The sequence below is a fragment of the Agelaius phoeniceus genome, chromosome 8 (assembly GCF_051311805.1).
Source record: "Agelaius phoeniceus isolate bAgePho1 chromosome 8, bAgePho1.hap1, whole genome shotgun sequence".
NCBI classification, from domain to species: domain Eukaryota; kingdom Metazoa; phylum Chordata; class Aves; order Passeriformes; family Icteridae; genus Agelaius; species Agelaius phoeniceus.
The window spans coordinates 18,782,709-18,809,656 of record NC_135272.1 but is presented as its reverse complement, the minus strand read 5'-3'; the positions used below and the strand labels follow the sequence as shown (position 1 = coordinate 18,809,656).

Here is a 26,948-nt window from a genome sequence, read left to right as displayed (position 1 = left end):
TTTATCTGTTTACTGGAAAAAAAAAAGAATAACAGTACAGTGAACATAATATTCATGTGTGCAAACTGTGTGACAGAAAAAATATACAAATCCAGTAATATCTTGAGTAATTTATCTTTTCTGGTTCCTTTACACCAGTCAGTTATTCTGCTGTGTCCCCCAAGCATCCGAGTTGAACATTGGCTGGGTTTGAAAAATTGATTTCTCAGTATTTTATTAAGCTTTCAGATCTCTTTGATGACAGCTCCTTAGATCAGTCAGTCAGACTGTCTAAAATAAGATGGCAGCTGGATTATTTTCAGACGTAACCAGTGCTGCCAAATATCTTTCAGTGAATTTGTCACTATTTGCCAACTTTTTATTTCTACTTAAAGAAATGCCACCTTACATACCACCTTAATTTCCTTTTTTGAGTGCTTGGGTATATCCTATATATTTAGAAGTATTCAGCTGCTATGTGAAAATGTAGTACCATCAGCAAAGTCAAATATCTCATTCGTGAATGCACCATTTCTTCCTTAAATCAGAAGGTATCTGGAGTACACATCAATAAAGATTTTTTATTTTTCAAGAATTAGGATGACAAAAATCTCCAAGGATAATTAACAATACTGTGTTACAGGTTTGGCTGAAATAAAAAGAGAAAAAAATGAAACAAAAAACCTTTGAAAATTGCCTTAGTGAAGGCAATTCTTTATATATGTCAATACATATCAATTAAAGATTGAATTACATTTTAATTTGTCCTCTTTAGAGCAGTGCTGATTTGAAAACAATTCTGATTTGAGGAGGAGAAAATAAAACCTCAGTGGGTTTTTGTTGCCAAAGCCAGAGAAAATTCTTATTCAGAGAAGTTCTATTACCTGAACTGTCCTTGTGTGCTTTTAGACAGACTCATGCACTGTCATGTTCCCACCTGTCCTGAGACACTGGCATCTGGGAATCTATTTCAATATTTATAACCCTGTTTTCATTCTGCCTGGTTACAAGCAGGGGAAATGCTGTTTCACACCTGTCTGCTGGTAGAGCTGACTCCACACTAGCAGCAAGGGGGGTCAGGCAGACATGGGCTGACAGATTTCAAGAGGAATAGCATTCCAAACAGATCTTCAGGAATTATAGGAGCTTTAAAGTGCTGCTGGTGATCTGCACTTTGTGTTCTTGACACTTGGCAATTTCTGGCCTATTATGTTTCTGGAGTCAGGCATTTCCAGCTTACTGCATGAACACTGGCAGCTCTTAATGAGCACTTCCATCAGAATGGCAGCTGCTGCTCAGCACTTGGGGCTCCTCTATTGTCCAGCTGGGTATATTATGGCTTTTTGATTCTCCTCTGTGTAACTGTGATTGCTTGAATGATTTCACCTTGCTGGATTTCCCTGACAGAACCCTGTGACATGAGTAAGATTCTAGTCCCTGGCATTATGGTTTCTGAGTTTAGTTTTAAAGCTAAGTTTCAATATCTGATCATACAAGACAGATGATCCACATACTGAATAATGTTAGAAAGAAGGAATTGGTGATGAAAATGAAGTTATTGCATTTCTGTATTATGTTATGTAGCTTTTCATAACCAACAACACAGTGAAAAACATTACAGTATCTTGCTGAGTGATAATGGCAATTCTAGATGTTTCAGCACTTTTGGAAAAGGGAAAAATCTAATTTCCTTATTACTAATATGGGAAGTGTCTGAAGAGCATCGACATCAACAGAGAGTGCTATCTCTTTAGATACACAGTGAAAGCAGGATATGGCCCCAGCCCAAGAGAAGGAAAGCAAAGGAGTCAATTCCCCATTTGACAGAGTAAAAAATGTATAGCAAAACAAAGAAATAAACTAATTTCTTTGGATTTGATATCTTGGACAGTGTCTCCTTTCCCTTTTAAAGGTACTGCCCCTTGTCAAGCTCAGATCTCTCTGTTTTGTTGAGATGAATGTCAGTCCTCAAAGTCCTGCATGTACTCCCTCTGGGATCACACATGGATAGAATATCTGCCCTGATGGAAAGCCTGCATTTGTGTATTGAGTCGTGTTTCTCACTGAAGTCTATTTCCTGTTGTGCTGTTAAATAGAAATGCATTTGATGTGACAAGTCCCAATCCTTGTTCTGTGTAGTCATTAAAGACCCCATTATCTATTTCCTGAAACCTAAGACATACATTCTACTGTATGAAATCTTCAGTTGGATTCCCTTATTTTATAATACATTTCTTGTAGGTATAGTAAAGGTTGTATGAACTGAAGTGAAAAGAAAAGAAGGTGATTTTTGACCCATCTTCTTCTAGTGAAAGACTGAAAGGTTATTCCCTAGGAAATGCTGAGGTAATTTGTTACCTTGTTTTATGAGTGTGCTGTTAAATAGCTGATATGTTTCCAATGAGAGGTGGCAGCAGTGGTGAAGTTAAATCAATTGCTTTGGTGAAATAATCCCCTGAGCTTGGTAATTGATTGCATTTTACTTTAGGTTTGCACAGTCTTTTGATGTTCCTCAGGACCAAAAGTAATACAGAGTTAGGAGGTTGCTTTTATTTATTAATGAGGATTTTTTAGCACTGATTCTATCTGAATGCAAAGTAGAAGTTGAGATAGAGAAATGCAGACAAATGAAGATTCCATCTCCTCTCTCTCCCCCTCCCTCTCCTTCTCTCCTTTTCCTTTGTCATTAACAGTTCATTCTCTTGGTTTAGGAAATTGCAAAAATAAAGGAAAGTGAGTGCAGGATGAAGTAATTAACTAGATAAAGACAAATGAAATCAATTATCTCTATTATAGCTCCCTTTTTTGGTGATATTTGGGTTAGATATAGCCAACCCTAAGGACACCACATAATGGAGAAAAAGAATTAATATTATCAGAGTAAAATCACTACTAGGGAAGGATTAATAAAATCTCTGTATCTACCTTCAGACCTCACCTCTAAGCCAGGATTGTTTTAAACATTGCATATTAGCACTTCTAGATACTCAAGAGCAACAATACCAGATATATTGAGACAATATAGTAGTGGAACCAGTTTTCATTTATCTTTTGACTTTACTAAATTTTGTTTTCTGCAGAAGAACTCAGATAAGTTTCTAGATTTCTTATCTAAACATGGCATTTTTCAGACAATCAGAACATAGCAAAGTGCATCTGTTTCCTTTGTTTTGCTTGCAAACATGAGACAGCAATGGTAAAACTACTATGTCTTTAATAATTGACTTGGGCTGCCTAATCAGTAAATCTCTTCCAGATGACTGCTGCTAGTACTTTGTATTGCAGTATTTTAGAGTTTAGAAATTACTGGTAAATTTATAAATTCCTCCAAATTCTGCTGTCTACTCAAAGGGCAGATGAGGTAAACATCAACACCATAAAAATAATACATAGGGGCACACACAAGGCCATTGCTTTAATTTGCTGCCCAGCATTTCATATTCTAATGCAGAGTATCGAATTTTCCAGGAAATAAAAATTGTTTTTGCAAGTATTTCCTGGCTGCTTGACATGCAATACACTTCTTTAAAAAATTCTTACTAAAACATTCATATTTGGTGTGTCTGTTAATTAGCATTGCAGTTGTAGTCACCACAGCTCTATTCCTCTGCAGAGTTTGCTGCGCTTCAAGAGATAATTGTTAAATAAAAAATGTCAACAAGGTATTATGACAAACCTATCTACAAGAATTCCTTTGCTGATTGTATTAGAACAATTAGAAAAGCTCACATGAGCAGCTCTGCATTGTTTCTTGGCTTATGTACAAGAAGGACTTTACACATTTATATGAAACCCAGAATTGGTAGTGAAGAGCTGTAAGAGAATCACTGGAGACTCAAACTTCAGCAATAAGACCCTCTAAGGTCAGAAACTTCCTTACATTTTGTTTTTAAAAGGAGAACACTCATTAGATACACTTTTCTCACCAGACATCTGAAAGAGGGAATCTAGTATTCCAAATAATTTAAGAGTGGTAGAAATTGAGAGTATAAATATATCTTTCCTCTTCTTTTGGAGGGGAAAAATATAAATAATAAATAGTTTCTTAATCTCACAAATCCCTATTTTTCTATATAAGAGAAATTTTCAGATCAAATGGAATTCTCAAGATCAGAATGGGATGATTAGAATTATAAAACCAGACTTAACATCAAGCTTTATTTTAACTTTTGAAATTATGACCCACTACAGAGTGAACAAATTTAAGGTCAAGAGCTTTAAGTGGATCTGGCCACAGCTTCTTCTGAGGATATATTCTGAGGTAGTGACATTTTGTAAATGCCTTTAAGACATGTAAATGACTGTGCCAGCTACAAGATGGTTCATAAATGGTCCCAGATAGGAGGTCTGTAGCACCAGTGAGCAGATCTAACATATGTTGATGAGGTGAGCAGCCAAGTGGAAATTTGGAAGACATGAGTTAAAAATAGGTGAGTAGTGTTGTATGGAGAGAAGGATTTAAAGATAAAGCGGTGGGGGGGGGGAAGGGGGATAAATAGGGCAGCAAAGAGAGAAGATACTAATATTGCTTATAGGCAAGTGGAGCAGATGGTCACTTGTTTCATGTAGGGAATTGATATAGGCACTGAATTCTGAGTCTGGTTAATGTAGGTCTCATTTTTTTTTGTTTTATAGTGAAATCACCATGATTGAAAAATAATTTTCTCTGAGGTTTCAGTCCAAAAATATGGGAAAATCACTGTGCAAGAAAAATATTGCTACAGATATGATATTGGCTGGTACAGAAGATGAAACATTAATCTCCAGATTTTAAAATTCTGAACATTTGTAGCATGAGTTAATTCTTCCCCAACTAAAGCTGAGTCTCTTGAAATTGCTGTATCTGAAACTGTAGTGGAATCATGATCTATTTATTCATGAAAGAAGTAGAATAATAAGGTGGTTGGGCATGTACTTTTATGAGGAAATGAGCTGTTTCATGCTGGGTGCTCTCTTTAGCTTGTCTACAATAAGATGTGCTCTCAGGATGATAGAATAAAGTATCAGTTTCTTGTCTGTTGGGAATACACTGATCCAAGTTTTAGAGAGGAATTTAATATATTTATTTATATTTATATAAATTTTTACCTGCAGAACAGGCAGCCTATCCAGCCAGTTACAAACCTTGCCAGTGTTAATTGTTGAGTTGAATGCCTGAGTATAAGCAGTGCTGAACAGGGAAAAATAAAAGAAAAATTTTTATTACAGTTTGAAGTCTTGAAGGTGAAATTTTTGGAAGGAAAATCTTACATGAAGCAAAGTGTGTTGAAGTGATAGTACTTATCTTTAACAGATTTCTATTGTAGAACTACATGTTTATTTTTGAAATGCAGATGACAGATGATTTGGGTAACTTCAGTAAATACTTTATCTGTCTGCAGACTCTGTGTGACTTGCTGTGATAGAGTAAATGTATCTGATTCCTGTTAGGATGACTTGAAAGGAAGAAAAGGTATGGGTTCTTAGCTTCCATGTCGTATGTACAACTCAGTGAAAAACCCTAAATTACAGTGTGGCTTTGAGGAATGGGTATGTTTCCTTATTTGAAGCTTTGCTCTTTTTTGCATTAGGATTTCAATATTTGGTTTTCTGTATTTATTTAACCTTTTAATTAAAATCCTATAATCTCTTTTCTTAGATGATTCTTGGGTAGTTTCAGTAACTGCAGGAGGAGAACTTTTGCTCGGAAAGGTCTTCTGGTACCAGGCCCCCTCCTGCAGTTCTACTGTTACTAGAGCTTGGTCTAGTAACAGCACGACTGTCCTGGCCTTGTTTTGCTGCATCTCAAACACCTCTGAGGTGCTCTTTCTGAACAACCTGTCCCTGAGCAGCATTACCTTGCTTGGGAAAAAGTGGTTTTTTCTGATTTCTATGTGACTCCCCTTCAACTTGATTTTTTGATTATCGCTTTCATATTAATCTTGAGCTTTTAGAGCAAAAGAAAGCCATTTGCATCTTGCATTTCTGTGCTGTTGTCCTGTTATCAAAACCTGACAAAATCCTTCTGTGGTTTGTTGGGGATTTTTCCATTGAATCTTGCAGTATCATCAGGGAAGAAAAAATGAGTTACTTGTAAGAATTCTATTCTTTTGTACACACCATAAACTTTTTTTAAGGACTAAACAAGTGGAAAAAAGAAAAATGAACAGATTTTCAGGCTCCTTAATAAATAAAACCAAACTTTTGTTTCCTTAAATAAAAGGGACATTCCTAGTGAAAACTTACGTTTTGGGGTTTTGACTAATAAGTGCAAGAAATGGCTGTCAAAAATAACTTACAAATTTGTCTAAATATCTATTTATAATTTTATAATAAGAGTTGAAAACAGTAATGCAGAAATCCCAGTGTAGTGGATAATCTGGTACCAATGAGCTCTTTGAAATCCTTTTACATCTTCAAAGTGCAGTACATTTCCTAATGCTAATGGCACCTTGTGGCTACAGGATTCTTAGGGGAGCTAATTACTGCTGGCCTAAGGACATGTCCCCAGCATGAGCTGTTCCCAAGGCTTGCTTATGTACTTCAACAAAAAGTCTACCTGCAATGAATGCAAGTCTGTCAGGCCTCACAATGACTTCAGACACCCAGTCCTTACCTGTCTTCACAACAAGGCAATCTCAGTCACATTTATGACTTTCAAAGGTACCCTGGTTAAAAAAAAAAAAAAAGTAATTTTTTAGAATCCTGGGCATCTGAAACTTTAATTTAATAGTATCGTAGGTTTTTTTTACAATTTCTCAATCGTTCTATATTCATAAAGAAAATTAGGAGAATCTTCCAGTCAAGACTTTTTTTAACACAGAATTAGAACTAAAATGGACTTCAAAAAGTGGTGGCAAGCCACTTGTGTGCTTGTTTTGCAGTTAAGTTATAGTCTGTGCCCAGAACTTTCTGGTTTACATTTTTGTTGAAACTGAGACAAAAGCAAAGAGAATTTTGAGAATAGGTACATTGCAAGGTGGCTGCCTGTATTTTATTTTCTGTTGTTGTTGGAGGGTTCCTATTTATAACAAACAAATTCTTTTTGACAGTTGAAACAGAATGAGAAATAGAGATCTGGATAGTACATCAGTCTAGGCTGTCAAGTTGAGGGTTGATTTGAAGGTCAGTCATACATGTTCTTTTCCACATATCCATAAAATGATGACTATAATGATATATGTGTAATCTAATTTGGGAAGAACAAAAAAGGGTTTTCAGATATCTGACTATATTCTTATATTAATATATGAAAGTAGATGTTTCCTTTTAATTGATACAGTTTTATACATCAGTGTCCTTGTACTGTTAGTCATCAGAGTCAGGCCCTTTTTGCCTTAAGTGTAACACTGACAGAATCAGAGCAAGCTGTCCTGCATGAACTTGTTCCTGATTTGGGGAGATTTCAAGGGGTGTGGGATGTCATATTGATGTTTTTCCTCTCTCCTCAGAGAGAAGAATAAGCCAAGATTCTTAGGAGGTACAGCTGCAGTGGCAGCACTGGGGTTAGCTATTGGTAGCACACATTGGTTAGGGAATTTGACAAGGCAGTTACATAGAAATATGCACACTAAAAACACATCAGTTCAACAATTAGCAGTTTAGCAGATTAGGTTTGATTTTTTTTGACCCTGCTGATGGATTGAGGCATTTTGAGTTTGGATAGCATCACTCTTATTCCTCTCATGATGTGACTGCTATGCCAGTGAGAGATGAGTGGTTCCTTCTGACCTACCTGCTGCTTCTGCATGCTCACTGAAGTTCACTTTGAGCATCTCATTAACTCCCCTATGGCTAATGTGGAAGATTAAGGTGTACACAAAGGAGTACATAAGTACATATCCATCCTTGATGAAGATGTTTCTTATCCTGCAGACATTTTTACTTTTAATTTCAGCGAAAATGAAACTTGTAAGGGTTTCTGAAACACGTCTGCATCTGATCTGACCTCAGCAGGTCATATGCTGCTGCACAGTGACAAACCACTTTGCTTCTAAAAAACCCATTAGACTTGTTAGCTGTGCACAGCCCCCATGAGTTCATTTCATACAAGAGCTGGGGAGCAAACCTGAGATGCTGCTAAAAGTTGATTCTTTAGTGAAGTGAGTCAAATTAACATATTCCCTTGAGTGTGCATTTTAAAACTTACTAAGATTAGTACTGTAAAAGGCAAAACCATCCTCTCCCATCCATACACTTTGGCCTCAGGAGTCACATTTCTTTTTCTACCAAACATGGGAGGCCAAGGACTCATAGTAAAAGACTGTTATGTTAAATGTAGTGCTGGAAATGGAGACAAAATTAACATAGGGACTTCGTACAGCTGTGTGGGAATAGTCATGTCTGGAATCCTGAATCCTTCATGATCAGCACAAGCTGATTCAGAGGATAAAACCAGCAGCAGGTATGAGATAGGTATGATATGAGATAGTGTCTTCAAGGAAAGTTAAGCACAGTAGTTAGAGATTGTAGCTGTGCTTCACATGGTATTTAAAGAGTCTTGCATCTTTCTAAGAACTCAGTATGAACATCTGCTAGATATTCAAAAGTGATTCAGATCAGGTCTCTAAGGAGGAAAAGTAGCAAGCGTTTGTAAATATGATCAGATCCTACAATAATAACTGAACATCAGTGCCAGCACTAATGAGAAAAACAGAAGGTGTTAAAATGAGTTAGAAAGCTTTTAGGCCTATTAGTCTCTGCCAAATGAACTTTTGAGCTTTAATACACAGGCTTTTAGGATGCTCATGCAGTTAACTCTCTATGTTTTATAATGCTTATCTAGTCAGTAAAAGGTAATAATTTCACTGAAATACAGCTTTAGTAAAAATATTTTCTATTTCCTCATTGCTTAACAATTCTGATTTCTTCTGATTTTCAATCCCATTATAAGAATTACAAGTGAAGGAGGACTCCTATACAGCTGCTTCAGGAATTGTGTATCTGCAATGGCACATTTGTTTTCCATCTGAGTGTCTGCTTAAATTGCATTTCATCCCTCATTTATATTTCTCATCTACCTAGTAACCTTGAGCACACTGATGCAGTTTCTCTTGCTATCATCCACATGACTCTTTGTGACTTCATTTGACATTATATTAAGGTAAACCACAATCTTGTTAATGGCAATAAACACCAAGGTGGTTCAGTGCTCCTTTGAATGAAGACAAATGAAGGTAGGGAAATGCAATGATTATGTACACTGTGAAGAAAAAGGGCTGTCTTAATGGACTAAAATCAACTTATGTGGATATAATGACTTCACTAACACACAGCTGAGATTAACTTGACTGATTCAGCCAGTGGCTTGCTTAAGGTATCTTATTATTGTCATATTACTAAGGTCTAAATCATAATGGGTTCCCTGAGTCTGATACCTCTGGTAGCACTCATGCCTGTAAAACCTAAATTTTACTCCTGGGTATGTACTTAGTCTAATTTACTTCACTACCTAATGCTTATTGCAGGGAATATATTTAGCCATAACATTTGTTTTTGGAGTTTTTGAAATAAAAACCCCCTCAGCTACCAGAATGTCCTATGGAAACAGATGGCACAAAGAGAGTGGCCAGTTCAGAGAATTTTAAATGAAACTGGCTTTGAAATCATACTAAGCTTTTATCTATTCTAATATTTATGCATTGCTTGAACTATCAGCTGCTAGATGGCACAATGTATTTCCAGTTGTGATAGGCATTCATACAAACAGTATATTATACATGCAGGGAAAACACATGATAAAGATTTTATAATGGTTAATGGAGCTCTAGAACTCAACGTGATGGTACAGCATGTCTGCAAAAAAGGTTGGTTTTCCAGAACTTGCTAAGACATTTAAATTGGTAGGAATACTGGTAGAAAATAAACTTTAATATTTGAGAGATGGTTGAAATAAAAATATTTTAAATCCCATGCAGGATTATAAAAAATAAAAGAGTTGGGAATTCTCCTTTTTCAATCTTTATTTTGTACTTCTGTTTTTAACATACAAAAACATCACTGTCTTTCAAATTCCAACAGGGTTTATTTATTATTATATAATTACTTCATCGTGTCTTGTAGCAAGTAACATTGCTGTTAATAGATCTATGTATATAAATGGACAATTTTTTCCAGAATCTTTAATTAAAAGTTTTGTTAGGGTGAAGTGTAAATGTAGCAAGGTTGTCTATTCTGTATGGCAAGGACTTTCTATCCCTGATGTCTTGGCAAACCATTTTGGTTGGCTGGCTAATTTTGATTCAGTGTCAGCATGCAGAAGGTAATGAGGTGGGAAGGCAATGCCCTAAGGCAACTTGGGCTTGGGGTGACTTGTAGCCAGTCCCTTACTGCAGTGGTGCAGCTGATGTGTAGAGTCAAAGCAATGGCTGCTACACCTGGCCTGTGCTGACTTTTGATACTGTGCACTGAGATCTTCTCATGTGCAAACCATGGAATCTTGAACTCCAGGTTAGTGCCATGGCGTTACATTCAGAGTCTTAGTGGTAAAGTAAGTAACAGTACTTCAAACTTTGCTAAGCATTCCCCTGTTCCTGACTCCAAGCAAGCAGCTGCTTTACTCAGAGAATAAATATCAGAGACCATAATTATGAATGCTGCCTTGTTGTTTACACTTGGAATGACTTTTTCCCCACTACCATAGTCTTTGAATTTGTATTCTCCTTAGACTGCTTTCAGGTTCTAAATAAAACAGGTAAAGGGAGGGGCTGCCAGCTGATTCTCCTGTGATGCTCAGTACTCTTTGCTGTGCTGAACATGTCTGAAATGCTGACCTACTGGTTTGCAGCTTACTTTTTTTTTAGCAGACTTCCCCAAAATCTTATGTCAATAATGAGAGACCAACACAGTAAATAAGTAGGTACTTGACTGGAAAGTGCAGCTACTGACCTGCCTGCTAGGGATGATTTTACATTTCCCATTTCCCAGCATGCATCCGTTTTGAAAGTTATTGAGGGGAATTTGGACTTCCAGGCCACTGCAGTATAATCACTGAGCAGTTATTTGCTGGAGGCAATCACCATTATTATGGTCCTTACTCCACATCTTTTGAAGGCACTGAAGGATTGATATTGATTTTTGAGTAGCATTTATAAGGGGCCTGTGCACTTGAGAGTAACTGGACCATATCATTAGACTACCTAGGGGATTTTCCATCAACTATATTTCTAAAGGTAACACTAGTAGAAGAACTCTGAACCTCTGAATCAGAAGATGGATGTATAATAGATCTTAGTATTTTAAGGGAAAGAACTTCAAGAAAACAGCTGCTAAAAGACTGTTTAAGTTATGGATCACAAGCTAACTCTTGATTTATGAAGGCAGCATAGTAACAGTTTTCTAATTAATTGATCTGATTGTTCTCAAGAGTGTTAGAGTCAGTGATTAGGAAAACCTATTTCTTGTCATCAAAACAAAGGGAACCCTAAGAAAAATGAGACTGTAACAGGTGCTTGGCCACACTCATTGCATCGGTGGCAGCTGATAATGTAGTGTGTGATTCCCAGCCAATGGACTGACCCACCCAACCTTCTCCTGTGGCATGGTCCCTCCTCTGCTCTAGCAGTACTTTAGGTGTTCCCAGCTCTGCTCTGAAGCTCCCTGGCTCTGACAACACTGAGCACTCAGGGGCAGTGGCTGCAAGTGCAATGTGACCCCAGTGCATGAGCAAAGCTGCAGCTGGGGCTGCCAGGGTGACTCTGCCCCCTGTGTAGTCTGAGATACACTGGTTTGTCTTGGGCTTTAGATTAACACATCTGAATGAGTTGCAGAAATCCTGGAATTTTGTAACAGGATTTTAGAGCCAGGTCAGATTAAGATAACTGAGATTTAGGTGAGATTACAGTAAATTTCACTTCTAGTTAGCTGAGCCCAGATAGCTAGAGAGTCTGTCTCTATTTTTTTAAGGAAAAAAAGAGATTTCACACCCAAGTTACAAATAAAATTATTACAGCTTAACTTCCACACAATGACTAAAGTTTATTCACTGCAAGGAGCAAGAATTAAATAAAAAAATCAAATTGATTTTTTTTCTAAATTTCTCTTTTTAAAAAATTAGGCACACAACTTGTCTTTTGCCTTTGATTAGTTTTAATCTCAGGTTCTCATGCAACCTAATTTACTGTTACCATAAATAGAATCCCAACAGAAAAGCTATATTTTAAAAAAAGAAAGAACATATTCCCAAGGTTTTACACTCAGAATCAAGCAAAACCATGAGGAAATTAGTCTTCAGCTTTCAGATTTTTCTTTCTTACTACAGTCTGGTAGTTATCTTGGCCACCATCTTAGTTAATAAATTTACCCATGTATCAGTTCTGCATTACTGTAATTGCTACTGACAAAATGAATAACTTGTCCAAATTTGTGACATTTTTTTAAGAAGTGAGGAATATGAACTTGAGAAAGCCACCACATTTTTGTGTTTATTAGACTAAATATGCCCTTTTAAAGTACACAGAGTTTTCCCAGCAGTTTGGCTTTAAGAAGTCAGAAGGCTTTTGAAGATATTTGCTTAAACCACAAAACTTTGCATGCTTTTCCCTTGTAAATAAAGGATAATGTAATGCAGAAGAATCTTATTTAAACTTTGCATACAAATATGCATGAATACCAATTGGATTCAATTTTCCTGACTTAATTTGAATTAACTGATGGGTCTTTTGACACAAGCTGTACTAATTGTTGCTTATTTGGGTGCACTATATCAGTGAGCATGGCAATCAAAAGCTCAGCCAGATGTTCATATTTTCTTTGATTGCCCACAGCCCTAGGTTTGAAGAAAAGTCAATCAGCAAAATTATTATTCTTAGCATCTGTCAAGGTACTGATCACATTACCATAATGGCTGTCAGAAAAGCAGAGTGGCTCTGATTCCCTTTCACTTAACCTGGTATCAGCCTTCAGCTCTCTGCAGTCCTGGTGTGATACCATCACAAAACATGGAAGTTCTATGAAATTAGACCAAGGGTATTTATAAGTGGTTGAGTTCACCACAGTAAAGAGTGAATATATTTTAATCTTTATATGAACTTAGGTTTGTGTAAGTAACTTCTATTAAAGTATATTTTGTGTGTTTTATACTAGCACGTATTTACAATGTTGTATTGACTAAAGGAATATTTCTGTCCAAACTTCATATAAAAGCTTTTAAGAAGTTGAAAAACTAAATGTATTACAACTATGTACAGGAAGTCTGAGCCTACTGAAAAAGTTTATTTTGATTTGCTTTAAAACTTTTGGACACCTGTAAAATTCATCATCTATATTTACAGCTCAAGCAATTTTTTTTTCATTTCATTAGTATTTTCATGAAAGCATTAGAGAAAAACAATTTTTGTGGGTATGGTTTTTTCCAAGTGTTCTAAAAGCATCTGCCAGAGAGAGAATTTGCATTCATTTTCAGATGGGATACAAATCAAGGCTGTCTTAACCTTTCTCTCCCTTCATCCCTAGGTATTTAAAATGTGCCTTTACATTTCCTGCATAACTGGATCCTAGCTCATTAAAGGTAAGACCTTTTTTTGCAATCCCCTTAGGAGCAGTGCCTAGCAAGGGAAACTGCATGGTTTGCACCTTTGTTAATTTAAGAATTTACCATGGCCTGGAGTTCTGCCTGCCCAGGAGTGTCTTAACTTGCAATCCCCACCTGCCTGCCTGGCAGCTGAGTATTTTGAGCAGGACTTGTCATTTCATTTGTTTCTAAGGGATACCTTCTGCCCAAGACAGTTCATGGCTAAGGAGAACCAAGGGAAGAGAGCCCAGCCTAAAGCACAACTGATAATTTGATGCTTGTCTCTGTAAGACTGGTGCAGGTCTCTCACTTTGTTGTACATGTTGCATAGAAACATCCTCAAGCTGTGACTGTAGTGGACTCCTTGCCATGTCCCTTAAAAGGTGATGGACTGTGGAGAAGGAAATTCTTTATTTTCAACTGTTTATCTTAAAATTCTGCTGAAACGTCCTTCATATTTCACCAAGTGCAAAAGCAGACCTGTGGACACTAACAACACTCTGTGCTGCTTCCTATTGAGCAGTGAAATTTTTGTTCCTCTTTTACAGTATTTAATGTGTGTGACATCAAAAAGATGAATTTAACCTGACAGAGGAAGATAATAGGGGAAAGATTCTGAAAATATTATTATGGGTGATGAGCTCCAGCAGCAATTAATTCAGGAAGGAGTTTACTGAAGGAAGCTTCCAGGCTCAACCACTAAACCCTTAATGTGGCTTAGTTCTCAATCAAAGCTTTCAGAGAAAGAGATTGCATGAAAGAGGAGCTACCGTATCTGCCACAAAGCTGCTTAATATGACTCATGTCTCAACAGAAGTGTTTCCTGCATAATAACTTTAGATAGTGCTTCAAAACCAATGACACACATCCCTAGCTCATTTATAGAGCTGTTTAAATACTGCCTTTGCATGCCTGCTGTTTGAATGCTTACAGGAACTCAGGTTTTGCAGCCCATTCTACCACAGAAACACCTGGGTAAAGAAAACAAACCCTTTGTGTTCCTTCACTCTGAAAAGGTCTCACAGCTCAGGTTGCAGACATCAGACTCTGGAGAGAGTGACCCCAGAGTGGTGCTAACTCAAGGGAAGTGTTTTGCCTGACAGGGAGAAAGGTCAGAGTGTCATTGCCCTGTGAGCACCATGGGCAGGGAGTCAGAGCACATGCACAGGTTCAGAGGAGGAGAGGGCAACCTTTGTATTTGGTGGGGTGGGGGTTTTTTACCTTAATTATGCCTTTGAAGAGGTAACAACTGAATGTGAATTTACCTCTTTCACATGCATAAAACTCTGTGGGTGTGGGAGTGGTACATTTTGAATATGATGCTTTTAGGAGAAATGAAAATTGAGGGGAATAAAATTTCTGAGAAAAAGATAATCTTGGGTTTCATCTAGGGGTAAGTGGAGGTGTGTGTCTTTTGACACACACATGGGCTCAAAGTCACCTCGTTGGCTTTGGAACCAGAGCACAGCCCCCCTCAGGCTGGGCCCACAGGCCCTGAGGGGTCACCTGGGGGCTGCCCCTGGGAGTGCCAAACCCAGGGCTCTTCAGGGAGTTTTGGTCAGAACAAACATCTAAAAACGTCCTTAAAGCCTCCTGTTAAAGAAAGGCTTTTGAGTATTTCCTGGAGTACTAAACTGCAAGAATCACCCTGAGTGCAGTTTTGGGCGCTACAATAGAAGAAAGATTTAAACCTATTGGAGAGCTACCAAGACAGTGAAGGGCCTTGAGGGGAAGCCATATCAGGAGCAGCTAAGGTCCCTTGGCTTGGTAAGTGTAGAGGAGACACAGGTGAGACCTCAGGGCAGTCCACAACTTCCTCACAGGCAGAAACGGAGGGGCGGGCACTGATCTCTCTCTCTCTGGTGGCCACTAGTGGGACTCAGGTAACTCATGTGGAGCTGAGAAGAGGCTCAGGGTCAGGTTGGATATTAGGCAAAGGTTTTTCCTCCAGAGGGTGTTTGGGCACTGGAACAGGCTCCCCAAGGTCACAGCACCAAGCCTGGCAGAGTTCAAGAAGTGCTTGGACAATGCTCTCAGGCAGATGGTGTGACTCTTGGTGATGGCCTGCTGGACTTCGATGATCCTTGTGATGGACAGAGCTGGACTTCAATGATCCTTGTGGGTCCTTCTGAACTCAGGTTACCCCATGGTTTTATGATCCCTCTGCTGCAGTTGGTCATCTTCCTCTGTAACTCTCCTTTGTCACACATACATGGTTCACAGGCCCTGGGCTTCATCCTTTTCTGGTTTTTGCTGTGTTGTTACAGCCCTGACCTCTGTGTGTAGGAGTCACCCTACATTTATTTACAGAGATCTGGAGGCACACATCAAACTCTGTCTTCCTTCATTGTGTTTAAACAGAAAAGGGCAGAATACTATCTGGCTATCAAAAATATTCCAGTGTTGCAAAACAGCCCTTAAGTACTTTGTGGTTTTGCTTCCTCTGAGTTATGTGTCTGATTAAAGTTAAATGTATCATTTCATACACCATCACAGCTGAGTTACGCTTGGGTAACGTGCATCCAAATTTGCTGTATATCTATATGATGTATTTATTGTTCTGCATGTTAAGAGGGTATTAACTTACTGTACTTGCAGATGTTTCAGCCCTTAGTTAGCTTTTAAATTTGTGATTTTGCTTTCATCTTAGTTTTATAGTAGATAATTCTAACCTTCTCATTAAGTTTAATGAGTAACCACGTTGGCTCACTGCTGTTTCTACATGGTACACTTGTGCATACAGTCATCAGAAAGATTATGCAAAACACGAGAAATGAATGCACACATGCAAAACTGCATAATGCATTGAAATAATCAAGAATCATTTAATCAGGAACATTCTCAGGTATCCTCAGTTCATGCAAACTGTGCATTTAAAATTTTTTATTACTTTTATTAGGAATATTTTCATGGGAAGATGTGATGCTAGTTCAAATGTGGTTCCTCAAAATATTGTGGCTTTGGTTTGAGGTCAATGTATTCAGAAAATGAAATAGGTCAATTTTAAAGTGCAGAGAGAGGTTTCAAAGGGTCAGCAGTATGAGCTGATCTCCCCATTGTCTTTATCTGACTTTCCTTTCAGAGACAGCCCTCAGTGCTGCCTGGTCTCTATGTTTCTCTGTGGTAGGAAAAGGACACAGAAATTGCCTGTTCCTAATCTGAGTGGTCCAGACAGGCTTTGTATTTTATGAGTCTAGCAGTATGTTAGTGTGGGTGTATTTTGATTTCTGAGCCTGCTCACCCTCCCCCATCATCCATTCTCTTTTCATCTTAAAAGTTAAACATCTCATCTCCCTTTCCAGATCTCCTGTGCTTTCCAGTGCCCCAGCAAAATGTGGCTGCTCCACAAGAGCAGAGATCCTGCAGAGGAGGCAGTGTCAGGAGTGTCTGGGAGAGAGGTGAGTGCGGGAGGGGAGGGGAGGGAGACTGAGGCACAGGGATGTGGCTGCAGGCAGTGCTCCAGGTGTTTCCCACACAGCCTTGCAATCTTGGCTGCTCTTCAGGGGTGTTTTTTATAAACCAGTTTTGCTGCTGCCTCCTAACTATGGGGCCAGTGCACCCTGCCTTTGCACTGACTGTGAGAAACAAACCTGCAGTTCCAGCAATCACATGGGATGCTCCCAGACTGCCCATAAGGATTTCTCAGCCTCCTGCCCTATGTTGAGGGAAGCAAGTTCTCCTATCATTCTTTTCCCATGTATTTCCCCCCTGCTTTCTTATTTCCTCTTTTCTCCCCTGCTACATTTTCCTCCTTTCTGTGATACATTGAGAACTATTTTATTGTGCCTTTCTCTTCTAGAAGTGTCTTTATTCCACTGTTAGTATTGTACTCAGCTCTTGTCTCCCAGCACATGGGAAAACAATCTTGGTGAGGGTACCAATGGACTTCCTCCTATCAATCAAATACTTTCAATGAGTTTGGACAGAAACATCTCATTATTTCAAATGGAAACATCACAATTAAAAAAGGAGGAGAAGGAAGGTGAAATGTTCTTTGTTTTTTTCAGAATTTGGAGTGCTGTGGAAAGTTTTCACAAATTAAAATTCCATTTTTGGCTCTTTCTGACAGTAAACAGCTTTGATCTTAATATCTGTGCACTGAAAAACTCTGCAGGCTTAGAGCAAAGTGGGTATTTCTAAAATCCTTCTGAGGAATGACAAAAGGATAAGTGATCCCCATACATCCAAATCAGAAAGTTACTGAATAGCAAATGTTAGGAAGATTATCTTTAATGCATTTTCCAGAACCTGAGCTCTGACATTGTGCTATGTTATTTTGTGAGCTGATTTGGGCACCAGGACCACAAAGCACAGCTACTTTCTCACCTGAGCTGCCATTGAAATGATATTGTAACAAAAAAGAGGCCCAGGGTCAAGAGACTGTAAGGATAGGATATAAAACCTTACCTTTTTTTTTTTTTCCAGTTAATATTTGACAGAAAAAAGCTTTTATGTCTATAAAAACAACTTCATTCTAAATCTTTCCACCTCTCATTCCAATTAAAATACTTTCCTACTGTAATGAGGAGGTCCTGCTCTAGAACTCAAGCAGCTCCATGATATACCCTGGCTGACTTTTGTGGGCTTTCTGAGTAACATTCTCAATAAACTAATAAAGAAGAAATCAGTATTTCCATTTCAGAAACAGCAATTATAGTGTAATGTTTTTATTTGGATAGTCACATCCTGAGTCTCCTCATTTAGTTAACATTTTTAATTTAAAAACTCAGCTTTATGGCTCTGCTGTAGCTATGTTTACTTTTTACTTGTGCTGGGGAACTTCAGAGCTTTCAGGCTGGGCCTCTGAGACCATGACTCACTGGCCTTGCACTGCTGCAGCCCACAGGGGCTAAGGCCATATGCAAGATCTCTGGCTGTGAAATAATTCAGGTGAGAGAGGAGCTGAGTGTGAGGCTGCTGTGCTCATTCATGGTTATTAAGATGACCTTGGGGGGCAGCCTTGTCCCAGTCCTGTGAACTCAGAAAGGTTCTTTTAATTAACCATTGAAAACACAACAGAAGATCCAGTTTAGAGAACTTCTGGGGCTAGAAGAGAATTAATTTGGTTTCTGTCCAGCATCTTATTGGATGGACTGAATTTTTAATTTTCATCCACATTTTAATCACATTGCAAGCTGGAGTTCTTTCATGCTCCAGCAAGATTTAGCTACGTTGCCTTTTTGATGTTAAAAAACCCAATTTCTTAGATTATAATAGGGAGCGGAGGAGGCACTTAGATCCCAGTCCCACTGCTGAGTTTTTAACAATTCTTGTCTGTCTTAGTGAAATTAGGTGTGTTTTGATGGAGATCACCTTTTCCCCCCTTGAGATATTGGAAACAAAGTCAAGGTCTGCCAAAGCTCCCTGGACAACCTAGACAAAACATGTCCATTGTGGGCTTTGGCTGCATCCTCTCTCATTAGAACAGAGCCTTCATTCAAAGAGCTGAGAAAAAAACAAGGCCAATTTTGGCTGGAGCAGAGCGTTGGAATATCTGTAAGCTTGCAGCCTTCCTCACTGTATTAATCTTTAATGTTTTTATTGAAAACAAAATGTATAAATAGCTTTAGAGCAATCTACTCCTTGGCAATAATCTTGGCATTGCTTTTCACTGAACTAACAATGAGCCTCTGATAATTTATGTGCTTTCAAAAGGAACACAAATAAGACACGTTTCCAGGTAAACATAATAGACATGACATTTAATATCCTGTCTTTGTAATTTTCTTTTTTTTTGGTGCATCTACAATAGAAGATGTTCTTTCACAGAAAAATGAGTGTGTTTGCAATAGAAAACCAGTGGCTATTAAGGCTTCTCCTTCCAGCCATTAGCATGTGAAGAATAATTTTATAATTAACAAAGCTGTTCCCAAGGGGAGGAATCTTAAGGAGCTCACTGTCCTTATTTTTTGAAGCTTTGTAGCTTTTTGTGTCACTAGGTGACTGTTGATGTTAGCCATAATGGCTCTCACATGGACTGGAAAAAAAGATCTTCATTGCATTTTATGAAGTTTTCCAAGAGATGTGCCAGTCATGGTGAGTTGATACTGCCCTGTCCTGGGTGAGAGAGAGGCAAAGAAACTCCACTCATGCACACAGAGCAGTTTCTGCTGCTCTAGTCATAGCTTGTCATTTAAATCTCTCTTGTATGTCTGTGTAATTCTGGACAGAACTTTGCCTCGGTCCAGAGTATTTTTTGGGCTTGGTTTGCCATGTGCTGAGTTACTCCATTTCCATGCAACACGACCACAATCTGTGTTTAACAGCAGATTGCAAAAGAGAATGGACAAAGAGGTTAGATAACAAGCAATGGTGAGATCCTTTGATGATAAGGATAAATAGTAAGTGGTTAAGGCCTAAAGAAATGTTAAATAATAAACCAGATGGGTCCTTGCTGAAAAGAGTAGAAGAGTCGAGTTCATTTCCTCCTTTGTGATGTTGCTGACACAAACCTTGGCAAGATGCTTGGACTAATTCTGGAGAAGATCTGGTTTCATTTGGCTGCTTGAATACATCATTGCATTCTTAGAAACAACATTCTGCTGCAGACTAATTCTGACTCTGCCAAGCCACAACCATCTTTATTTTTTACCCTGAAGCACTCAAACAGGGAGGTTTCTTCTAGATAGGCTAGGTCCTAACTTAGCCCAGCCCCCTTGAGCAGGAAAAAGTGGCTGCTTCTCTGCCAAACTTATTGCAGCTGCCCTCACATCTTACTTAGACATAGCCAGAGTTCATGAAGAACAGGTAGCAGATGAAAAAGAGAGAAAGTTCTTTGGAGAAGGGGGCAAATCTCATGTCATTGGACCCATTGCTGGTTCTGGTTCCACAGTCTAAAACAAAGTGGACATTTTGTGTTCCGCTACTTTCCAAGTCTTGGTCTCATTCTTGTCTTCCATTTCCTATTAATAAATAGGGTCATTTGCCTACCCAATGAAGTCCTATAAGCACAAGACTGAGGAATGGACAGTCACTGTAGGTTGTGAGTGGCTGGGGAAGGACTATCAGGCTCCTGTCTTGTGTTTGATGGTATTATCTGGACTGCTGGAGCTATAAATCCATACCAACCATGTGTGAACTTATCCCTGCTGCCTACTGCCAATGGTCAGATCAGCACCTTCTCTGTTAGCACTTCTCTTCCCCGTGCTGTTGCCCAGTGCTTGCCCAGACATGTAGTAACATTCCTTTTTTTTTCAAGCCTGGATGGTCTGGAAGAAGAATAAAGTTAAAGTAATGACATGGGTGCATTTTGGACATTGAAACAAGAGAATGACCAATCCAGATAAACAAGACTTGATTTTATTAATAAAATTTGTATTTCCCTCTTTGAGGTGACAGTTACAAACTTTGGTTCAAAAATAAAAGAAAATATGAACAGCAAGAAGTTGACTTTTGGAATCTCACTTTTACATGTATAAACGTGCATAAGAAAATACCAGTTGGAAACGAGCCAGCAGAAACTAGTACTATTTAATTTAACAATTTATAAGAAATAGAAACAAACATTTCTTTTCAAGTCTTACATATATTATGAAAAATAATTACAAAAGGATTTGTGTTGTAAAGCTAAAATGTAATTTCTACTTCCAACTACCTGAATAAAATGTTCAGAGGGAAGGCCAAACCATCATGTTTTTTGATGAACTTTGAACAGTGAATTGTAAGAGTTTGGGTCAAAGACAGCTCTTTAGGAAGCAGTCCCTCCTGTGTTGCTTAGCAACTGTGTAGAATCACATGACCTAGACATATTGCATCCCTGGCCTTCAGGTGGAGTAACAGGAAGAAAAATAATTCATATTAATGGGACAGGCAAATATTGTATAGACTATTCTGTGAAACCTTTAGTATCCAGTTTAGGAAGCAAACATCCATCATTGCTTACACAAACATCTAAGTAAACACTGCAAAAATCCATAAATAACTGTTTCAAATCCCGTTTTTATACTTATGTAGCCCAAATAAGCAAAATGGAAACAAATCCAGCTGAGATAAAAAAAAAAAAAGGAAAGCTATATGACTAATTTATTTCACAGATTTTAAACAGTTCTCTAACACAGAAGTTTGTTTTTTTCTTATATGTTTTCCCCACCCAAAAATATAAACTTGTTTATTTTAGGTATATACAGTTATCTTATGAAATTATGGAATTAGAATAGAAAATAAAAAGTCTGAGGTATAGCACCATGGAACACAGCACCTTTGAAAGTGCTTTCATTTCATCATCTAAATTCATTGTCACAGAGTGATATCAGCAGAAAGGAGTTGTTTGAATGTGCTGCTCAAGCTCTTCCAGTTTTGACACCTTAATTTTACTGGCGACTTCAAATAACAAAGCTCTTCAACAACAATATATACAAAGGGATTTTATTATTAATCAGAAATGGAATTGGCTTCACTGGCAATTACAGTTTTATTTTTTTCAGAATACATACACAGTATTGACAACGTAGTTTGTAATTGTAAAATAAGAGCCAGATGCAATTCAGAGACACATGCAAGTTTTGGAAGTGGACAGAGAAATCACAGTATAGTACTGTACATAGAATAATTACAGTTTATATTAAACACTCTCTAAACACCTCTTTGTTGTAATGGAAGGAGCACCATTGTTGTTGGTTTTTTTACAGCACCAGAGGAATCCAAAGGGGGTGTTCCTGAAGTGAGCCCTATGTTGTCTGTCTGTGCCACAGCATCTTTGCAAAATAAGTTTAAGTCATGTGATTCTGGCCCTACAAGGGCAATGATTACTTTCTAGATAAGACATACATACACAGCAAGACATTTTCTATGCCATCCTTACTCAAAACTTGCATGTGGCATGAAGTGGGTTGGTAGCACCAAAGTGCAGCATTTGTGTTGATCTGATTTTGTCTTAAGCTTAACCAAGGAAGCAGACAGGACCGACCTCAAATCCAAACTTCTGGTTCTGATCACCAAAGTCATTGATCATCACATCAACTATGGGCACTTGGTCTATTTTGGGAGTGTTGATTTCCAGCACTGTCTTTGCGTAGCCCTTTCTTGACTGTTAAAAAAGAGAAGAAGAAAACCCAAACTGTTATACCTCTGAGCATTTAACATGCTATAGATCTTCATATTTTATCTCTAAAGTGTAGAATTTTGAAATGATTGCCCTGACATGCACCAGATATTGCAAACCCTAAATCTTGTATTTTCTTATGATTTAATTCTAAAAATGTGACATGTAATGCTTTGATTTTAGTTGGAGGATGAACCATAGATTTTTTTACTTACTAAAGTAGACCTACAAAAGAAAAATAATTTAAGATATTCCATGTTTTTTAGAGAATTCTATAGTTCATGTCTATACTATGTAATAAACAATAATATTGTCACAGCAGTACACATTTCCTGTGGAAAAAGTCACAAATTAGTTCTGAAACAGAAAAGATCCACTTCTAAGAAGAAATACTGTAACTGGCTCACAAACTATTACAGCAACTAAGAAGAAAGTAATATTCTGCCAGGCCTGCCAACTGCTGCACTTAGAAGCCAGCTTTGAAGGCACACCCTTGCTGCCTGGAGAAGGCTCTCTAGCTCCTGTGTGCATCACTCAGCCAGCCATCACATCACCTATCAGCACTGCACTTCCTTTAGATGGTCTCTTATATCTGCTGAGACCCCCTTCAGCTACACCAGGGTCTTGGAGTTCAGAGGAGCATCCAAGCTGACAGGCCTGAGTGTTCTCAGTTTAGTGACAGCTGCAACTTCCAGCTCTCTCTGGAGCTCTACATTTACCCTCTATGGATAACAAAAGTGAAATGGAAATACAAGGCACACAGAAAGGCTGACATGGATCAGCTGTGTATTAGAGTCTCACTGCTGAGGGGAGGTGCTTTGCACCTCCTGAGCTGCATCTCTGCCTCAGGTGGATATTCTGGCACTTTTGGGTCTCTAATTCTGTATCTCTGACTGCTCAGAAACTGCCTTCAGAATGCTCCCATATCAAACCCCAAAATAATTAATGAGGCTTCAACTGTCCCTTGTTCTTTTGATGCCTTTGTTTCAAAGGGTTCAATAGAGACTGTTCTATTTCTGAGAAGTGGTAACAGTTGCTATGCCCACAGAGACCCTGAAAGAGGAGTGCTCAGGGAGCTGATGTATGCTTGGACACCTCTGGGGATTTTTAGCTTAAAGGAGGATTCTGAAAAGTAAGAGCCACAAACTTCACCTGGCTTTGAATACAGAAAATAAGAAAAGGAAACACAAAGTCACATATCAAACTATGAAATTAATTCACTATGTTTGGGTACATACATAGGATTTATGTGATATATGTTTTTGCTGTATTCAATAACTATTCTATTTGTGTATACCTTGATTTTTAGTACCAGTATATTCTGCTTATATGCTGCCTACTCTCATTATCTTTTTTGCTTCTGTTCTTTCCTTATACTGTGCTCATACACAGTAGCAGATAGTCTGCTTTCAGCACAGTGGTGTTGACAGCCTGCATCCATTCCAGATTTGTTCAATTTCTTGGCTTGTGGTTATATCTTTTTTGGTACATAGGTGAAAATTGAATATGGCACTAGTGTACTATGGTTAAAAATCTACTAAAAATCAGTATATGACAAGTGAAGTGTTTACAAAGCTTGTCTCAGAAGAAAGCTGTGAAAAAATAGATTTGTTTGATTTCCACTTTAAATGACAGGTGGGTTTTGTAAAGAGTCTTTGAAGCTCTACTTACTGCACAGCCATCATGGAGAGCTTTGATGTAAGGATTGTTGTCATAAGACATTTCTTCATCATTGGATCCTAAGAACCTTAGTGCTTTGTCATAGCTGTCAGAGGGTGCATCATGCCAGGCTACAGACTGGTGACAGTTGTAAGTGAAATTTTGTCTGGCAGAGGCACTCAGTAGTTTAAGGAATGTCATTTGGACCATATTAATGGAATTGCCTTCAACATCCAAATAGGAAAGCTGGAAAATATAAAAAATTAGATGAATATTTATCTGTTTTCTTTGGTACAATGCAAACCAAAATTATTGTTGACAAAAGAGAATCATATAACTGCCCTCAATAAAAATATCAACCAACACATAACATTTTATGAAGTTTTAAAGGTCGATACAGCTATGACTCAGTAAATAGATTTTCATAATGTAGCAGTATATTTAGGATGAAGAATTACATATATGAGCTTTGTTCTACTGGGAAAAGAGAGAATTATTCCTGCCTTATTCCTGCCTTAAAGCAGCAGAATCTGTTTGGTAATCTGTTTTTAGTTAATCATAAAGTTAGTCAGCCTGCAGCCTCACCTCTGCATACCCAGAATATTTCCAGTAACCTAGACTGGGGTGGGGGATCTGTGCTCCAGCTGCTTTCCCAAGGTTTGGTGGTGAGGTGTGTCTGACATTGGCCAGATCCTCACCACCAGCTGTGCAGGTGACCTTTGGGATCTGTGGGACAGTACAGACCAGGCTTCTACTGTCCAGGGGCAAGAGACCACATAGCTGCTGTGATATTTAGGGCAAAAGGGCTGGGGGTCTTTTCATTATGTAAATATTTGTAAAATTCCCTGTGATCTGCTGATGGCTGAAAAGTTGGACCTGATTTTTGAATACAGTTGCATTGCAGTGACAACTTACCAGTTTTCCTCGCTTAAATTCACTAAACCAAGATCCTGGGTTCTCCTTTGGCCACGATGAAATTCTAACCTGTGAGGTCAAACAGCAGAGACAGAAGTATTTGAAACATATGTTGACAGATGTGAAGGTTTTACATTACTTGGGACAAATACCACACCAGATAATACAGAATGTATTATAAAGTGGCTGAAATCTCAGCCACTTTAAAGGTCTGAAATGGAATGTTTTTCTTGTAGAGAATGCCTTCAAATTAGTGACTTCAAATGGAATCCAAGAGAGAGTTAATTCTATTTGAGGGAGATGGTTGTAATCTGTTAAGAGCCAGGTAAGCTGATGGTATAAATTGTTGCTGTGAAGTATCTAAATGAGTTTTCACCAGTGTTGATGCTAATGAATTCCTGTCATTTATGCAAGATTTCAGAAAGCCTTCCTCTATACCATATGCCTCAGCAGATGTAATCTATAACAGTGAGTAAGAACACTGTTAATACAGTCTTTTACATCTACTTTGCATAGGAATACATGAATAGATATAAATGAACCCACAAGAGAAACACAGGAATGTTTAGCTTTTAGGTGACAAATACTAGATCATCTGCTGTAAGTGGCTGCTCAGCTGTGTTGCATTCTGAAATGTACTGACATGTTAGCAAGCAGGTGCACAGATTCCCTATCTGAAGTTGAAAATGGTATTTGTTAACTCTATGTACCATTTTACTGCTCCATTCAGATATATGTAAATGTAATCAGAAAGAGAGATACATGAAAATGTGGCAATGTAATTATCCTGTTTAGTTCAACATTGTAACAGCATAATAGTAACTGTCAACAGCCAACTGAAAACACAGATTGGTACTTACTCCTTCAGATTTCTTATCTGGGTAGATGCAAGTTTCCCCACCTGCTGTGAAATTGCAGTATACTTTGAAGGAGTCTCCAGAACAGCCCTGGTTAGGATCAATCCAATATTCCCCTAAGACAAATGAGAAAATATTTGCCTTATACAGTAGAAATGGTATTCAGAAGAGCCAGGTTTTACTTCTACCTAATGGTCCTCCAAAGTAGGAAATTTATTTTACCTCAATGTTTTAGGTCAGGGAGCAAAATCTGGAATGCATCCCTATCTGCAAACAGAGGTGTCTGCATGGGGCTTGCTGGGGCTGTAGCTGGCACAAGCACCTGAAGCTTCCACTGAGATGGATCCACCTCAAGCAAAGACCTTTCCCTCCTGGCTTATGAAGCTGCAACCCCAGTGAAGGCTGGGCATGAAAAGAGCTGCAGCCCATCCAAGGTACATTCAAAGTCAGTGCTTTTTAAAATCTGATATTCCAATTAGAATGATGATTTCTGTGATGAGGGTTCTTGTCTTCAGGTGTTTCACAAGCAGGGCAGCAAGCGACTTTCTGACAACTACAGTTCTAATCCAGTTTCAAACAAATAGTGGAGGTTTCAAAGAGAAATGACTAATCCTTTCACCAGTTCTGTCTTCTGAATATAGGGCATAGACAAAGTATTTGTGGGGTTTAACAATTCTGTTGATTTAGGCTGTATATTGAAAACAGTCCTTCCTTTCTGTAAGTCTTATCCCTGAAGAATTCTGAATTTTAATGAACACATTTGCTTTTATTTTAACCAAGATAAGATTACTTTTATATGAAGACAGCTCTAAAGAAGAAGCAAATACTGGTAAATGCAGAGTGTAAAAACTGTTCCTTATTATGGAGGGCACTGAATTGTAAAATATGTACTTTTCATATAGCACATACACTGCTTAACTACTCCTCAAGGCAGCCATCTGTTCTTATCTATCTACAGTGAAAGCAATAAAATATTATTAAACTGTCAAAATCTATTTTTCCTCCCATT

General features: G+C 38.2%; 1 protein-coding gene and 1 long non-coding RNA gene across 8 annotated transcripts in view; one reads left to right on the top strand and one right to left on the bottom strand.

The window, feature by feature from the left end:
* Positions 1-26,948, top strand: part of LOC129123774 (uncharacterized) — a 157,967-nt gene that overhangs the window by 112,402 nt on the left and 18,617 nt on the right. Inside the window, exons 8-11 of the long non-coding RNA XR_013183246.1 lie at positions 13,411-13,465; positions 16,771-16,866; positions 25,319-25,407; positions 26,175-26,373. This is a non-coding gene — a long non-coding RNA (uncharacterized LOC129123774). The remainder of the gene's footprint in view (positions 1-13,410; positions 13,466-16,770; positions 16,867-25,318; positions 25,408-26,174; positions 26,374-26,948) is intronic.
* COL11A1 (collagen type XI alpha 1 chain) overlaps positions 20,746-26,948 on the bottom strand; it is a 125,626-nt gene continuing 119,423 nt past the window's right edge. For all 7 annotated transcript variants that reach the window (XM_077182136.1, XM_077182139.1, XM_077182138.1 and 4 more), the window contains 4 exons: positions 25,943-26,055; positions 25,083-25,151; positions 24,180-24,413; positions 20,746-22,493 (listed from right to left, as the gene is read on the bottom strand). In XM_077182136.1, coding sequence (XP_077038251.1) covers positions 22,347-22,493; positions 24,180-24,413; positions 25,083-25,151; positions 25,943-26,055 — 563 coding nt within the window. In that variant the 3' untranslated portion in view covers positions 20,746-22,346. The remainder of the gene's footprint in view (positions 22,494-24,179; positions 24,414-25,082; positions 25,152-25,942; positions 26,056-26,948) is intronic.